General features: G+C 28.4%; 1 protein-coding gene across 1 annotated transcript; it reads left to right on the plus strand.

Moving 5' to 3' along the window:
* Positions 1–728: 728 nt before the first annotated feature.
* LOC101239518 (uncharacterized) lies at positions 729–19286 on the plus strand. The gene is made up of 5 exons (XM_065805674.1): positions 729–944; positions 1231–1276; positions 11195–11697; positions 17539–17580; positions 18930–19286. Exons 1-5 carry the CDS (start codon positions 873–875, stop codon positions 19071–19073), a joined length of 807 nt encoding a protein of 268 aa, XP_065661746.1. The 5' UTR covers positions 729–872; the 3' UTR covers positions 19074–19286.
* The last annotated feature ends 103 nt before the right edge of the window (positions 19287–19389 follow it).

Raw genomic sequence — 19389 nt, forward strand, 5'->3', positions numbered from 1 at the left:
ATTAAATTTAAAGCTTATAAATAAATGTAATGTCTGAGTTGTAAATCAATCTAAAAAAATTACCCGCTTATATAAAAACGTTAAAAATAAAAGCTGCATAAAAAAGAGGAATTTGTTTGAATTTGATTTTAGAAATACAATCGTTTTTTTTTTTAAAGTTTTTTTTTTTTTTAAATATCTCTTCAAAGCAGTCGTTTAAACTCATATTTCTGCTTGAAAATAGTGTTTAACTGGAAGTGAAATTTATGTCAGTCACTGAATATTTTTATGACGCTGTTATTTTACAACTTAAATTTTACTAATCGTCTGCTCCAATATGTTCGACTTATTTGTCCATTTACAACTTTAAAAGGTTTTGTTGTCTTAAGGCTAGAAATCAAAGTTTTATAAGATTTTAAATTGTATATAAAAAAAACTCTCGCCGGCTAGATTTTTAGTTGAAATGGAGTTGTAGTAATATGATAAAATTGATTTTAAGTATTATCTGTGTAACACGAATGTTTTTATTGTTGTGCTGACGTTTGCATTTTTTAAAGCAGTTTAAATTTATAACAACTGTTTTTGACATAATTTTGGGAACTAAAATAAATTACATATTGCATACGTTAACATAATTTATGCTGATACATTGTACCAATAGCTAGTTTAAAAAACAATAAAAAAGTTATACTTTGTTCTTATGCGAAATAAATTTAAAGAGACAAAAATTATAACAAACTGCAAAAATCATTCATAAACATTTGCAGTACTACTGTACTACATCGGATGAGATGGTCTGAAGAGCCAATAGATGCTCTTGTGGAGCGAATAAAATTCTTTGTCCATTTAAAAGATATTTTATTTTATGCCAAATTAAAATAATTTTTTTAAAAATGCTTCAATTTATTACTCAGCAATTGCAGAGTCATTCCTTGAATGATGTTCAGCCAGGCACAAATCTTAAGGTAAAATGGTCTAAGTTACGTTGCAATTTAATGTTGCGTTTTCAAATAAACAATAGTTTGATCACTAAAAAATTATTTATGTCAGTATTAAACGCTAATTTGGTATAAAAATCTAGTTTTCTTTAAATTAAGTAGATTGTTTTTGTCAGTTAAATTTTGATTACTTGTTTTTACGTATATTTAAGCATACTATATCGTTGTTCAAAGTTTTTTAATTGCAAAAATTAATGTCATCTGCAAGTTTCCTTCTGCAGTTTTAATGTATAATAAATGTTTTATTCCTCAGGTCAATGCGAATCAATATAATGAAGATGCCAATGACAATAGTAAAGGTTGGAATCAATAATATATTATGCGTAGATGAACTCGTATTTTTTTTTTTTCAATTTAATATATAATAGACATAATTTTAATTTCAAAGCCACAAGAAATTTTAATCAAATTAAGTTGTTTTGTTTTGTTTTTTGAAGATACCTTTATCTGTATTGGTTAAACAAGCATTAGAAGAGACTCTTAAACACTTGCTCTAAATGTCAGTCAGTATGCATAAACTTTAACATTTAAATTTGTAGTATTACTAATAATCTAGTTTATACAAAAAAGTGACTTAAGGTTAAAAATTTATGTATTTTAAAAATTCTTTCAAACCAGATTTTTGTGCAAAAAAATAAATTTGTCAATTCTTGCTATAAAATATATTTTCTTTACATTGAAACCTTATTTATAAGGCATCAAGAGTATTCAATGTTTCTGAATATCTCAAAATTAAACTATTTTAAAAAAAAATGGAGTTATTAAAGTCTTAAAGTTCTGCTTTCACTTCCATTAGTAACCATCAATCGGTGTGTTATTTTAATGAAGTTTAATCTAATTTTATAGTATAAATAGCTAAATTGTTGTTTTGCACATCCCATAAGAAAGTTATCTGTAGTTTGTAGTCAAAAATACAAGACAAAAATCTTAATTGGTCATTATAAGAGTATTAAAATTTATTTTGCATGACGAATTAGATAAAAATAAAGTTTATTTTTCTTTCCAATAGTTCTTATTACAAAATTAATGATTGATTTTGAGAAAAACATCTAATATGAGAAAACATATAAGGAAGTATCACTCACTTTTGCTGTCATGTAAGAATTTTATAGAAAGAATAAAAGTAAATTTTATTATAATTTTAAACAGTGTTGGAGGTGAGATGAGTTGAACTAATTTTTATCTACAGTAAAACTACCACGTGTTTGATTACTTTTTTATAGTAAGTTTTTTTAGAATCTATTAAATTTTAAATTAATTCACTGATTAGTACTTTTTATTCACATTTATATTAGCAATAGCACAATTACTAAGGGTTGCAGTTGTTTTCAATCATTTAGATTATATTTTATGTTAACATGGGCTGTTAAGATACTTCTGGTATAATTAAGAAAAATAACTAGAAAACATAAAAGTTCATCCACACGGACTAATTATTGATAGTAACTTGATAGATGATATTGATAGATACTTGAATATAAGAAATAAGGTAAGCAAATTCTATGCAATTGTTTCCAGTATCAACTCAAAAATTGTTTCAAAAAATGTTTTTCACCAATGAAATTTAAAATATTCATTTTTATTACAAACAAATATTTTTACGCTTTTTTTGAGACCCAGGTTGATATACTTTTAAAGAAGTTTTTTTTGGCAATATTAGGGATTTGAATTAGGATTCAAATCTTTAAAACTTGACGTGATTGAAAAAAAAAAAGATTGCATATTTGAAATCAGAATGAGCAATGCCATGACAAACATATTTTACGCAAAAAAAAAAATTAAAAAAGTAAATTTTGTTGGCCTGTATTATTTCACGCTGATGCATTGCTCTGGGTGCCACCATATGGATGCCTGAGGTGGGATATGTCCTATATAGATTAGTGATAATTCATGGAATTCTTTCTAGTCATCACAAGGCTGACTCTTCTGCAAAAATAATACAACAATTTCCACAGACTCTTTAATCATTACTTTTTTGTTAATCATTACTTTGAAAATTGCCATTATTTTTTCATATGAATACCATCCACAATTCTGTCATGAACCATCAACAGCCATTGACATTGAACAGCTGTACCTGTCCGAATTCCAGAGTTACTAGTAGTAGTGTCAAATAACAGCGTTTTCACATTTTCAACTTAATGCCAATCGTTGATTGCTGTGACCACCACATTTGCCATTGCTTCTTCTTTGCTGTTAGGTAGCTTAGGTGCATTAAAAAGACTTTCAACACCCTTCCTGGAAACAAGGGTAGGTAAATGGTTCACTTTTTTCATGGAAGTATCAATTGATCCACTTGTTCCAGAAATATCTGGAAACAACTTTCCATCCCAGTGGACTACAAGTGGAGCATCTCAAATCTTGTTACAAAAAATATCTTTCAACTTTGTCATTGCATCATCCCTGTGTTTTATTCTGCTATGTGAAATCGACCAATAATTTAATGCTAGATCAGCTGGAGTTTGATCAACAGCAGCTCAGAATGAAGCAAAAACATAGGCTAGATTGCGATCACTAATTCTTGTTCTGTCAAGAGTTGCTGCAACATTTGGACTGATGATACTCTTTGGGTGAGGTTCTTTAGACTTAGGTGTCATGGTGTCATCGTCAGACTCAACATTCTCATTGTCAGTACTTCCTGGAAATTCTGAATCAAGTACTTAAATTACTACTTCATTATTTGCCATACTTGTAATTTTCCTCACTTTTTCTTGTTAGCTCTGGACGTTATTGCATCTTTTCTCTCTTTTTTTCTCTGCATCTTGATTGCTAACTTATTATCAACTTGAATCATTAAATTTTTACCACAACCATCTCCTAGTTGAGCATGAAGAAATGCTTAGTCTTCTGGATTTTGTATTAAAACCTCAGACTCAGCATGTGAAATGTCAAATGTTTTTATCTAGGGATTCAACAAATACTTCCTCTTTTGGTTTCTATGTAGCTCCATCTCTCTTTGCTGCTTTCTGTAAATTTCTTAACTCATTTTACATTTTCTCAAGTCATTGCATGCTATATTGTGGTTATCCGCAAGTGAGCTTTATTTCAAAAATCTGAAACTGTTTCATTAATAATGAATGCACTCTCACATGCGGTTTTGTGCTAAATTTTTAACTGGTTAAAAAAATGCTGTAGAACCCGCTTTCTTGATGGAAGTCTTGCCCTGAGAATGTAATCATTGGTAAATCTAACTACATTCGGTTGAAGGCTTTGAATATGCCATTCTGCAAATAATAATAAATATTGTAAACGAAATTGAGATGGGCAACTGGTAATAATTCTATTGTAATGAGTATCAAAGTTTGACAGATTTTCTTGGTTAACTGGATTTAGGATTGGTTCTAGCCTGTTATGTTAAGGTTTTCTTAAATACAATACATACTTTTGTGTTGTATTGTATTTAAGAAAACCTTAACCTAACAGGCTAGAATCGATCCTAAATCCAGCTGTTGATTTGTGTTGAAATTTGCAATGGATTTTGAGATATACTGTAGAATCTAGTTAACTCAGAATCTGATGGTGTATACATGTATTGTCCGACTTAGCGAATGTCTGCATTAAGTGAAGCTCTTGTTATTTTGGACTTTTTGTAAATATCAGACTTACCAAGGTTTCAAGACTTATCGACACATAATGACACAGAAATGTTTTTGTGTCAGGTGTTTAAAAGCCACATATAACATGTTAGTAGAGTTCTTTTAGTATTACGTATTTTTCTGTTATAGTAATTTAGCAACCTTTAACATTTTTTATAAATAAAATTTAATTGAAGATTAACCAAATCGGAGATTTCAGTGTTCACTTCTTTAAAGAAGTTTAGTTTGGTAAATTATATTTGATGCAAAGGTATTTAATTTTCAAACGTCCTAAGTTTTGAATTTTTATTGATGTTTTTGAATTTTGACATTTGCAGTCATATATGCTAGTATAACTGCTATCTGAAGACGAAATGCTATTTGGAATGCTATTTTTTTGCTTGATGGCTGTGCTAGCATGAAGGTTCAAAATTTGTGTTGTCGTGTGGCACCCTTTAACGTTGGTATATTTTAAATATATTTTGCGCTGTAGTTTCTATGATTAAAAAAAACATTACTAAGGGTTGTCCCATTCATTACCTTAATTTTATTTTTTTTGCTATCGCCCTAATATATATATATATATATATATATATATATATATATATATATATATATATATATATATATATATATATATATATGTATATATATATATATATGAATATACATACATACATATGTAAATATGCATATATATATATATGTATATACATACATAAATATGTATATATGTATATATATATATATACATACATACATATGTATATATATATGTATATATATATATATATTTATATACATACATATGTATATATATATATATATATATTTATATATATATATATATATATATATATATATATATTTATATATATATATATATATATATATATATATATATATATATATATATATATATATATATATATATATGTATGTATATATAAGTTACAAATAAAAATCCGGATAATCTTTGAAAATAAATATCTCTTGATTGGAGTATCAATTTTATAAATTTAAAAAGCATATTAACAAAAATATTAGTATATCAAAAAATAAAATTAAAATTGTTTGATAATCAGTCCATTTCAGTCCAATTTTGATCAATTCTTTTCATACAATACTATTTGATTTCTCAGTTGTCAAAAAATTTTAACTTGCCATTAGTTTGAATACACCAATCTTTTAATTTTAGTCCGAAAATCCTCAATCGGACACAATTCAAGCACAATAGTAGTGTTTATGTCTCTCAACAGATATTCAATATTTTTGCTTTTTAGGTAATCTTGTACTCTTTTTGAATAGTGTGCAGAGGCTAGATCAGGCCAGAACACAATTTCATAATTTTTATGAACCTTGTGGATAAACTTCTTAAATTTAACCAGGCATTTGGAAATGTACACATCTTTGTTGACTGCTTGGCCCAAAGGAGCAATGTAATGCTTTGAGACCTCTTTCTCTGACAAGGCTATCCAATTTTGGCTCATACTTTTTCTTTAGAGTTTGAACTTATTAGAAGTTGCGTTGGGATCAGAAGTATAAAAACCTGCATTTCCAGAAAACTCTGTGTTGCACAAAGGATATTATGATTCGTTGTCAATTGTCACAAATCTTTTACGGAAATGTGCAACCAGGATGCACAGCAACTTTTTAAGTCAATGTTCTTTTTGGTGCTTTAATTTTTTATGATATTGAATGCTCGTCTTTTCATTGATAATTTTGTATATATACTGCCAGGAAACATTGAATCTTTAGGCTAAACTGCTATGAAACACCATCCTTCTTATCAATCGATTTTTCTAGGCGTTTTATTTGTTTTTTAGGCATTCTTTTTGTAATCCAACAACTCCCAGCTTCTCGTTCTGGTCCTATATTGATCTCCTTTTGTTGTAATATATTGTATATGGTTGATTTTTTAATCTGCTAATATGATTAACAATAAACATTTTATTCTCTTTTAAATACAAATCCAAAAACGCATTCACTCATTTACGGAGTGCCTCTTGATTATTCGATCTTTCAGGCATTTTTTTTTTTTTTGACATCTTCACTTCCGACAAGGCTCTGAGCTGCCACTATTAGAGTTGAAAGTTACTGGAACAGAAAAGATGAAATTTATAGAGCAAGATAATGATTGACGGATAACTTAAAAGAAAGTGAATTCCAAAGAACTGATGTTCAAGGAAAAAAAACTTGATGAATAAGAATTAAATGATGAGTAACACAAAAATGGATTTTAGTAGATGGCACAAGAGATGCTAGCTCTTTAGAGCAGTGCCCATTGTAGTATTTATAGAAAAGAGAAAGAGAAGCAACATTACAACAATGTGATAATGGTTGGAGTTTGGGTGCAAGAGCAGGTTTAACTATGTTTACAATGCGTTTTTGTACCTTATCTAAAAGAGAAAGGGCATCATTGGAAGATCTGCCCCAGATATAGCAACAATATTCCATACAAGGATGAATTTGAGATTTATTCATTCATAGGAAGATCTAGATTATTGTGATAACAACTAGCTGAAAAAGGGTTCTGAATTAAAGTTCACCAGCCACTGGGAGCCCTATGCTGTAACAGAAGTGAGATCCTTTTCAAGCTTAAATGCCCCCTCCAAGCAACCAGAGAGTGTTGCCTTCTTATAAAGCAAGAATAAATGGTAGTATCATCAGTAAACAATGCCACCTTAGATGTGAGAATTTCTTGAAGATCGTTAATGTGAATTAAAAAGAGTATAGAGCCAAGGTAGCCTCTTTAGGAACCCCTGAAGTTACAGAATATTAAAAAGAGTGCTGTCCATCACGGACAACTTGTATACTACAATTGGTAAGGTAGGATTCAATAATCTTAAGGATGTTACATGATATACTGTGAGAAGAAAGCTTATGGAGAAGACCAGCATGCCAAACTTTATCAAAGCCTTTAGAAATGTTGAGAGCAATAGCCTTAGCATCTCCACACCTATCCAATGCATGATAAAATCAGTTATTACCGTTAACAAATCAACAGTAGAAAAAGAAGGTCGAAATCCATATTGATGACCAGAAAGTAAGTTATTATATTCAAGATGAGAGATTAAGTGTTTGTTAATTAAAGACTCAAAAACCTTGCCTATGATAGGAAGAAGACTATTGTTTAATTAGGTTCTGAAAAAAAAGACAATGGAATATTGTAGAGGAACAAATTTGCAACATAATAGGTAGGATTATAAAATTATAAAACATTGTTAGACATAAATTGAAACTACAAAGTTTGTCAGAACTTTTAGTTAAAACATGTATAAATATAAATGTATATATATATATATATATATGCATGTATTTAAAATATATATATATATTTATATTTAAAAGTATATATATATATATAAAATGTGTGTATATATATATATACATACTCCTAGTCCTATATATATATATATATATATATATATATATATATATATATATATATATATATATATATATATATATATATATATATATATATATATATATATATATATATATGTATACATATATATTCTCATAGTTTATGAGGACATGTTTTTTAAACATATATATACTACTGTGATCAAAAAGTAAGGTGAATTTTTAATTTAAACTTCCCGCCTTATTCGAATCATCCAATCTTTTTTATTTTTAAGTTGGTATGAATGTCATTAACATTTGCGCCAAATTACATGTCAAACTCGAAATAATTTTTTTTTTGTTTACGCTTGTTTCTGAAGTACCAAAAGTGCATTCGGCGATTTTCACGATGTCTAATTTTGTTGAGCAAAGAAGTGCTATTAAATTGTGTTTGCGGAATGATATTTCTGCTGCTGAAACGTATCGAATGTTGCAAAAGGACTTCGGTGAAGAGACTATGTCTCTTCACCGAATGTTTTCACCACTTGTAAACATTTCGGTGAAGAGACTATGTCTCTTCACCGAAATGTTTACAAGTGGTACAAAGACTTCAAAGAAGGCCGAGAACGTGTTGATGACTTGGAACGCTCCGGACGACCATCGACTTCGATTGATGATTGCCACATCAACAAAATCAAAGAATTGGTGCTTGCAAATCGTCGGTTAACCATTCGAGACCTTGTTGACATGGTTGGAATATCATTTGGGTTGGTGCAAGCGATTTTGAAGGATCATTTGGGCCTCAGAAGACTCAAATCACGTTTGGTGCCGAAATTTCTCAATTTCTTTGAAAAAGAGCGTCGTGTTAAAACGTGTGAAGCAATGCTTTCTGACTATCAAGACGTCTACAAACAAATTATTACTGGCAATGAGACTTGGGTCTACGCATTCGACCCTGAAACAACCGACCAGTCGAGTGAATACTGTGAAAAAGGCGAGCCGAGACCGAAGCAACCACGTCAAAGTCGCTCAAAAACCAAGGTCATGTTGACTGTTTTCTTTGATTATTGTGGTGTCATGCACTACGAATTCCTTCCAACTGGCCAAACTTTCAACAAGGAATATTATTTAAGCGTTATGCAACGTTTGCGTGAAGCTATTCGCAAAAAGAGACTGGAATTATGGGCCAATAACTCTTGGATTTTGCACCACGATAATGCGCCTTCGCACACAGCACTGGTTCTTCATGAGTTTTTCGCCAAAAACTCTACCCATGTTGCTCCACAACCACCATATTCGCCCGACTTAGCACCGTGTGACTTCTGGCTGTTCCCAAAGCTCAAAAGACCACTCCGGGGAAATCGTTTTGAGTCCATTGAAGAGATCTAACGTGAATCGGCACGCGCATTGAAGGCTATCCCTACCGAGGACTTTTTGGCATGCTTCGAAGACTGGAAAAAACGTTGGCATAAGTGCATTGGGGCCGGGGGGGATTATTTTGAGGGGAACGATACAGATTTGGAAGAATAGATAAAGATTTTTCATTTTATAAAAAAATTCACCTTACTTTTTGATCACAGTAGTATATATATATATATGTTTAATATATTTATATATATACTTATATATATATATATATATACTCCTAGTTTATGGGGACATGTTTTTTTTGTTCTTGTTATGTTTTTTTCTTTTGCTTTTTTATCATATTAATTTTTTTTTATTTTTTTTTTATTTCTATTTTTATTTATACATATTTAAATTTATTATTTTGTTATAAAAATATATTTTTTTAATGTTATTTTTTTTATTTTTTTATTATATATTATATTTCATTTTTATTTTCATCCTTTTACAAAAACGAATAATTACAGTAATATAACCATATTTAAACCTTAACCCTAAGCCTTACCTTGATGCTGACCCAAACCAAACCCTCAGTCGATGTAGCTGCACTCTATTGTGAGTAAGGCTATTTGATAGTCGATGTATGTTCTTTTTGCTCCCCACAAAAATTGCCATTGGGGACTTAATAATGCTAATGTCCCCATAAGCATTCGTTTTTTTTTGTAAAATCTGTTCTTGTAAGTGATACTATAGATGTGTGTGTGTGTGTATATATATATATATATATATATATATATATATATATATATATATATATATATATATATATATATATATATATATATATCATATTATGAAATGGTCATCACTTGTCTTGTCATGCAAAGGTCAAAAACTGTGGTGTCTACTAAACAGTCTGCTCCCATTGCAGTTTAAATACAATCATCAAATAATAATCTAGAAACAATCAATAATTAGACAAATAATAATCTAGAGACAATTGCTAGCTATCTTCTAACCCGTAAGGGTAGCAATGAAACTTCTTTAACCATGGAAAAGAAAGTTGACAATAATTTGAATCCCATGAAGCAAATGGACATTTTGCCTTTTATAAATAAATACAGTTTTATAGACAAATACAATTATAGACAAATTTATACAAATAAATAAATATATAGCTCTTTTGAATAGTATTTACTAATTTGTTTGTTTTTCATTGCAGCTAGTTGAGCAATTAAATCTATTTGATATTTAATGGAGTCACATATATAACTGTAGCATTAAATATATATAACTGAAGTGTAAATTTATTTTTATCAGTTATTGCATTTAATGAACTTTTAAATTTAAAATTTAAAAGTTCATTAAATGCAGCGCCGTACTATCGCAAGTGCAACAAGTGCAATCGCACTGGGCCCCCTATTAAATGAATTAGAAAAACTTCTCCAATACCATAAATTACTATGAATTAAAAGAAAAAAATTTTTTTTTAGTTTCTGCACAGGGCCCCCAAAAGTTACAGCACGGCGCTGATTAAATGCATTAGCTGATAAAAATAAATTTTGAAAACATGTCACAAATAAAAGATATTAAAATTTAATATATAATGAGTTGAGGCAATATTTTAAGATAGCTTGAAATAGTGTTGTAGCAAACAAACTGTCAATAAAAATTTCTGTTATCCAATCGATTTTGTAAAAAATTGTTAAAAAAAAATATTATTGAGTATAAATTATTAATATTATTATAAAAGGTTGCAAAGAACTTAAAGTATGATTTAAGAACTGTCTAGTAACACACCCTTTAGTGACAATCCTCAAGTAACACAAGTGTTTTAATAATAAATTTTTTAAAAACATTTGTTATTAAATAATTTGTTAACATGTAAAAATAATATATACTCATGTTTTTGTTCAGCTATAGTTTAATTATGAGTTTTGTTTTTAGATGGTTTAAACTATTCATCAAAAGATAAATTCTTTCAGTGTGATATAAAATATGACTTTACAAAGAAATTTAATACATTAATTAATGAAAAAGAAGATATTGGAGACTGCTCTCGGATCAACTGTAATCAGTTTCGATCCTGTTTTCGAAAACCTTGTGAACAATGTCAAAGTATGCAAGTATATGTTCGAGGAAATAAAGAAATAAATCGTATTTGCTTCTGTAAATCTCAAGATTTTATTTTGTCTTTGCAACACATTCCACATGGTGAAAAAAGAAAATTTTCAAGTAGACATTATAGTCGATTAAAACAGGTGTCTATATCATACGATAGTTCATCTGATGATGAAGTCAAAGATTTATGTGCAAAATATAAATGTATTAGTTCTAGTCCACCAATAAATGGGTTTTTTAAAAAGTCAACAACTCAAAATAATTCAGGGCTGTTTTGTATTGAACGAATGCCCTCAAGACCTTCACTAAACTTGGAAAAAATGCAACAAGTAAATCTTTTTTCTTGTGATTATGTGTTTAGAGTTTTATAAAAGTATTGTTGAAAATAATTTTTGTATATTTTTCTCATGACATTTAATACCTTATTAACTAGTTAGATCAGGCATATCTTATCAATTAATCCAACTAACATTTTGTTTAAATAATTTTGTTTTATTTATGATTCAAAATGTGTGCAAACATAAATATGTAGACACAACATGTTGGTTTCTTGGTTACCAAGCACTTTTCTTTTACTATGCTCAAAATTTTGTTTTACTATGCTCAAAATGCATGCAAAGTTTTGAAATATGTAAAATATCTTATGAGATATTTTATATATTTCAAATCATTGTGCATATAAGGGCAAATTGTTTGAGAAAATATTTGATGGTTTTTGTTCATTATATTGTTTTAAAATAATGTCTCAATGTTAAGTGGATTTTTTAGCCTCTCTATATTTTTATAACATCAGTTGTCTATATTACGCAACATTTGTTTCTTTTTTTTGTAATAATTCTTTTGAACCCAGTTCCCATGCTTTCCTTTATAATGTCATTCAACATTGGTTACTTTATTGTTTAAAGTTGAAAAAACATATAAACCTAGATAACATTTAACTATGTTAATTCCAAATTGTTTCAAACACTGTGAACCAGAGAGCATATTCGGTTTGATCCAGTATCACCTTGGATCTTTGTTTTACTTGCTAAGACAGTAAAATAGTCAAATCACACATGCACATGTTATTTTTAAATATTTGCAAATGTAATTTTTCAAATAATGTGTGCAAATGAATAAGTAAAATTAAATTTTGTTCCCAATTTTACTTAGAAGAACTCTTTTATTTGTCGGGCGATCAACTAAAACTTAAACTAACTTAAAAAGTGCTGCAAATTCAGTATACTAGACTACAAAATGCTCTGTGATAAAACCTCAATGACTTCTGGGAGCATCTTAATATGCACACAAAAAAAGTGCTTCTCCACTAAAATTGTTACTTTTATCCTACTATAATAATATTGACAAAATAAAAATACCAAATGTATTGTCTGGAAATAGTTTCTTGCATAATTCGGTTGTAAAGTGCAGTGGGTTGGGTTGATAAAAGTGCCAGATCTAAGTCCCTATCAGAAGTCACTACCCGAATAATTGATATTATCAAGCTCTACATATATGATGTTTATGATAAGAATACTATGACTTTTCCTAATGTCATATGTGGTAATTGTAAACAAAGTTTATACCTTTTCAAGAGTGGCCATACTTCTAGGTGATCATGAAAACTTTAAGTTGCTAAGGTATTTTATATACTAATACTTTATAATATAATATTTATATATTATAATAATACTTTATTTTTAAATGTATACTTTTTCAATTTTATGTAAAAAAGGTTCAATTTTATGTGGATGTACTATATGGTAGCAGTAAATAAAACAAATTATTACAAACAGATCTCTTTCCATAATTTTTTGTTAAGTTAAAGTTAAAAATTTGTTAATTTGTAGTCTGAAATGCATTAAATTGATTAAGCCTATAAAATCTTCAGATCCATGTTTGGGTATCACTATTCCAACATTTACTTAAATCTAAAAATGTATGCAGTTTTTGTTTTCTTGTTACTAGAGGAGGCATTTCTTATTAGTGTACACTAGCTGCTGCTATAAGCAACTTGGTTGGTGCCTGTTTACAATTAGGAGAATATGAAGAACAAAAAGCCAGTGCTATAATTACAAAAAAGATGGGGAGCAAAGATATAAAAAAAGGGACAGTTTTCAAATAAAAAACGCAACAAACATCTCTATTAGAGTTGTAGCTCCCAATTGAAAGAGTAACAGAAGAAGTAACCAACTATAAGAACTAAACAACTATATCTATATCTTACTATATCTAACTAACTATATCTTAAACTACTATAAGAAGTAAACAACTTTCTTTTTAAACAGTCATCGAACTGTCTCCATCAAATTTTCTGACAATGCAACAAATAAAAATTGTTCTACAGTTAAAACTAGATTAAAAGAAAGAGACTGTGGGGCTCAAAAACTAGATAATCTTAAAGAACAATTAGATGATTTTAAATAATGATAACTTGCAATAATGATAACTTTTTGAATTCTGCTATTCTTAAATTTAAAAAACATTGACAACAAATTTTAGAAAGCCTCCTTCCTTTCGAACCTTAGAAAGCCTCCTTCCTTTCGAACCAGAAATCCGAAGGAATTCTGGTTCGAAAGGAAGGAGGCTTTCTGAATTCAAAAAGTTATCATTATTGCAGTTGTCAAAGATATTTCTGGAAAATATGAAAACTATAGATTAATCCCTGAGAAATTTAATCTTGAAAGTGTAAACAATTATATTGCTTTTGATATTGATTGTGTTATTTGCTAATGTATTATTTGGTCTTTCATTTCACGCAAATAGAAAAGCTTGCTTGTGATGTTGTGGCAATATTAACATCAATATCATTTATTGATATTGATTTTTACCAAATGTACTCTTAGAACAAACTCTTAGAACTATTGGTATTTGATTCCTGTTATGAAGCATTTATTAAAAATAAAGCCATCAGATTTTTATAAAGAAGTTTGATAATATTGTGAACAAACGGCTATTATATATTAACACTGATAAAAATAAATTTTATTAATTATTTAAATAAATTTAGTTACTCTACCTGAACTACATCTTCTCATTGGAGCGATAGATAAAATAGCAGAATTTTTTTTAACTGAGTGAGATGGTGCTGAGTTGTGATTAAAAAAACACTATATAATTAAAAGCAGATATCATGGAGTTGGATGGGATGGTAATAATGCAAATTTTTAAACTGATTGATTGACTTGAAGTGCAACTCAAAGTACCTTATCTACTTCCTGTAGTCTAAGGCTTAACTACTTCCTGTAGTCTAAGGCATATCTATTTTCTGTAGTCCAAAGCTTAAGAACTTATAAATCTGTAAAAGAAGCTTATTTTTGAAGAAATTTTGATTCAAATTCAATACATAAAATGTCATTGTTTAGAGATGCTTTTCTATGCCTACAAGAAACAGCTTCTTTACCCAGAGAGACACTATTGGTGTCATGATAAATCCACCCTGTATGTTGCCGTGTTTTTCGTGTCACACGATAGAGCCGAAAATATTTATCCTCGAAAATATCACCGGTTTATTTCACAACTGAAAAATTTAGAAATGAAAATTATACTTTCATTGCAGAATCGAATTACAAAATCGTTTCTTGCGCCGAAAGTTTTAGAACCGAATTTTACAACCGAAAAAATTTGGATCGAATTACAAAATCCTTTCTTTTTTTATTTTAATTTAATTTAAAAACTTTATTTCACGACTTTCGATCAAAAATTCGATCAAAATTTTTTCGATTCAAAAATTATTTATGACATTTCGATTGATAATTCGATCGAAATTTTTTCGGTTCTAAATACAATTATGACTTTCGATCGAAAATTCAATTGAAATTATTTCGGTTCTAATTTTTTTCGTGAATATTTTTGGTTGTGTAATAAATTTCTTATATTCGGTTCTAAATTGAAATTTATGATTCGGTTGAATCATAGGACACCGTGTTTTTCCTTTTGTAAAGCATGCGGGATGTGGGTTGTCAAAGTATTCAGAACAGTGTGATTAAGCGATTTATGCAAAGTTCAAGCCTACATGGCAACGATATATATTCAGTATAGATCATAAAGATTATGGAGATAAAAAACTGTTGTTGTTGATTTTAGAATTAAAAGATTGTAATACTTAATGTTATATAGAAATTATTCTAAACTTTTTCAGTTTTATTATATTGTGAAAAAAAGTTGTGTTAGAAAAAGTTGTGGGATTGGAGTAAGGGGACAAATAAATCCCAAAAATCTAGATATTTCATTCCCACCTTTGTTAGATGGCTTTTCAAAAAAATCTTTTGTACTGATATAAACTATATCAAAATTAATCAATAGATTTCAAATTTTATCAAACAATACTTTGGCATTCAGGAGTAAAATTAACAACCCCCTCATTTTTTTCAGAGTTTTGTTTTATTTTTCACACTTAGCAAGTAAAACTAATTTTAAATATGATTAAATCAAGTTAGTATAATGAATACAATTCTTTCAGTTGAAAAAAGTCCTGGGAAACACTCCATCAAACCTTATATCTGCTCTCTGGTTCTCGGTGCAAACTTTGTTTCGTTAAAACTTCTGAAATTTTATTTTTTAACTTATTGTTAAGAACAAATAAAATTACAGCAATTTAAATGTTGTATTGTATGGTAAACACTGACATAAATGTTGTATTGTATGGTAAACTGACATAAGAAGTAAATACCAACAATAGTGGTAAATACTGACATTAGTGCTTAAGAAAAAGAAGAAATCCTAATATAAATTTGTTTAAAAATTCTTTCTTTTTAGATATTTTTAAAGAATAATGTTTTGTCATAATTTTTTATATTATCTCGTGTTTTTACAATATGCACTGCTTTTTAGTAATGTCTAAATTCAAGTAGTTAAGTAAGGAATTTGATGGTTGCTAGGAATAGCATTTTACATTTGCAAGGAATTGCATTTGATTGTTGCGTGTAAGAAACTCACATCTCAAAATGCAAGCTCAAAGAATATTAGTGACAGTAAAGATATGCAGTAGTAACAGTAAGAATATGGAGCCAAAAAATCCACAGTGACATATAAATCCAAAGTGCATCTAAAAACGCTCAACACTATAAATTATTGTTAACACAAGCAAAATCATAAAGATTTCATCACAATCTTGTAGATGTGAGAAAAAACTTCAATAAGTTTTTAAGAAATGTTTATTCTCAAAAACTTGTCAGAGTTGTTTTGCATGATCAAACTGTTATTGTTACACGGTTGCAATAAAAGAGCAGCAAAATAAAAGTTGTTACAAAACAAAGACCAGATATGGTCTTTGTTAGTTTAATATTGTTTTGAATTGAAGAAGGAATATCTTGCAAGTAACAATCGATAAGTTGTTGAAATCTCACAGTAGGGATCTTGTTTACATTGGCTGTCTTTTAGTGCGCATTTAAGTTGTTTTAAGTAACATCAGTACTACTTCTTGTAGTATTATGTACCACATTTTAAACAACACTAAATCTCTACATTGCATGGAAAAAAGTTTTGGTGTGCCACAGTCTATTCGAGTATTACAGCATAAAATGTTATAAACATACTGATTATAAAAATATTACATAACTAAACCCTATGATGGTCATAGGCTTTTATAAATACAAAATGAATTGATAAAATGCAATTTTCCACATTTAGTATCAGTAATAGAGAGTAAGTTTGAAGTATTAGTAAAATGTATTTTCAAAGATTCTTTTTTTAAATGCCTAATAATTTAATCAACAGTTGATTTTAATTTTTTCTTATACTCTAATAAAAAACGTTTTTTTTCTTAAAAGTAGTTTACCAAATAAAAAAAGTTTTTTTGCTACCTTGAAGATAATGAATCATTTATAAGAACCTCTATAAATATAAGTTATAATAAGAATATATAAGTATAATAAGAATCTATAAGTTATCGATAAGAATCTCTATAAGTAAATCATCTATAAGAACCTCTATATGTAAATCGTCTATAAGAACCTCTATATGTAAATCGTCTATAAGAACCTCTAAATGTAAATCGTCTATAAGAACCTCTATATGTAAATCGTCTATAAGAATCTCTATTAGTAGATTATCTATAAGAACCTCTATATGTAAATCGACTATTAGAAAATCTTTAAGATAAAAGTTCATATATTTTTGATAGAGGAACATGGGTTACAACAAAATTAGTCATGTGGGATTCTATTCAATTTTTTTATTTTTTATTTTAGAAATTAATGAAAAGATCAAAATCTTGCAATGATAAAAACATGGTGAGTTGATTGTTTTTACTTGGTTAGAGAAAACCTGTGTCTTGTCTTCTAGTGAATGTTCTAAGTTTTGAAGAAACTTCATAAAGGTGATACACCACCTATTGTTTTCTAAAAATCTACAGAAAAAAAAAATTTTTTTTCGATTATTGTTGAAAAGTAGTATAAAAATTTGATTTCCAAATTTCTTTTTGATTTTGCAATAAATTCGTTTTCCAGTGGACACAGAACGTCCGCTGGACGTTTTAAGGACGTCCTACGGACATGTGACGTCATATGTCGTCGTATAGACGTCCCATGGACGTCTGTGCCCGCTGGGTTTTTAAGGAAATGTTCCATGGTAACAATCTTAGCACCATAAAGCATCCATAAAGCAAATAGGTAAATTTTACTATGTTCTCCAGTTAATGTCAATAGCAAACAGGTTTTTATAGTGGTTGTACCTTATTACTTTCTGAAAATTTAATTAAAAGGAAACTAAATGCTGCCCAATTTTTTGAATAGCAAAAATGTCTTTGTAAATCTTCTTTTACATTTTTCTGTTTTTGAATTTTGTTGAATGCGGTTTTATTGAAAACATGATATCTTGTGAAGAAGTAGTATGAAACAATTCAAGCTCATAGAAAATGTTTATTTTGTTATTTTTTAGAGTGACATTTCAAAATTTTTAAGCTCTGCTCGAATCTTTATTTCAGGCCTAATTAAACCTAATAAAAATGTTTTCCCATACAATCGAAACGAATTAAAATAAAGTAACATTTATAATTTATTTTCACTCAAATCCAAGAAAACAAATATTTGCGTAATAATTTAAGATTGTTAAATTAAGATAAATTATTATAAATTGATTAAATGATCAATGAAGTATAAAAATGACGAAAATAATATCAATGTAAAAATGATAACCAATATTAAATTTATATTATTGAAATTAAATTTTGAAAATAAATAGACCATTTTCACCATCACCAACAAAATGCATTTTGCCAGTTGACGCATTTCCTGAAGTACAGTTATATTCTGAAATTCAATAAAGAATAATACTTTATCTTGTATTATTAAAAACAAAATCATTTCCTAAAATTCACAGAAAGTTTGACTTTCAAATTAAGTGGCAAAGTCTTGATCTATCTTTACCTTCTTCAATATATCAAGATGGCTGCTGAATTAATAGGTGGTGTTGCTGCTCTCTCTTAACAGAGTAATAAATTTAGTTTATTTTATTATAAATCTGAACATCTTTCAGTTAACTGGGGTGTCTCTAGATATAGTACATAGGTCTTCCCTATTTATTATAATTTATTATTATTATTATTTGAGTGGTTTTGTAATTAGTATTTTTAATTTAATAGCCTGTTCAAGACGTTTGTTTTGAGAAGGCTGATTTGACTGGGTATCAACCCATCCAAATAATAGCATCAGGTGGCTTTTCAGTAAACAACCTAGTTCCAGTAGAAGAACCGTTGAAAAGTTTCCAAAGTGGTTATGTATTTTGACGTGATTAGAAGATGAAGTTTTCAACTGGTTTGATCGTAATAAGGACTTTTTAACGCGTTGAATTTAAAATGCATTGATGACGAACAATGAATATAAAATCAGTTTTTATGGTTTATTTAAAATTGTCCGCAATTATGTTTACTTAACGATGTCACGAAAGGTTTTCTGACTTTATTGCCGTGTTTTATTTAATTTTGCTGGGAACTTTGATGCGATGAATAAAATTTCAAAAATAACATTTATTTAAAATTCCGCAAAGTATTCCAAATTTTAGGTTTCATATATATATATATATATAAAAATATACATAGAGAG

Source organism: Hydra vulgaris, chromosome 09, assembly GCF_038396675.1.
Source record: "Hydra vulgaris chromosome 09, alternate assembly HydraT2T_AEP".
NCBI classification, from domain to species: domain Eukaryota; kingdom Metazoa; phylum Cnidaria; class Hydrozoa; order Anthoathecata; family Hydridae; genus Hydra; species Hydra vulgaris.

What these genes read in the sequence shown, in the direction of transcription:
- LOC101239518 (XM_065805674.1), top strand. Translation starts at nt 873, where the DNA reads ATGCTTCAATTTATTACTCAGCAATTGCAGAGTCATTCCTTGAATGAT. An exon ending in ACTTGGAAAAAATGCAACAA is followed by an intron (nt 11,698 to 17,538) that starts GTAAATCTTTTT and finishes TTTTTATTTTAG; the next exon opens with AAATTAATGAAAAGATCAAA. An exon ending in CTTGCAATGATAAAAACATG is followed by an intron (nt 17,581 to 18,929) that starts GTGAGTTGATTG and finishes TTAATTTAATAG; the next exon opens with CCTGTTCAAGACGTTTGTTT.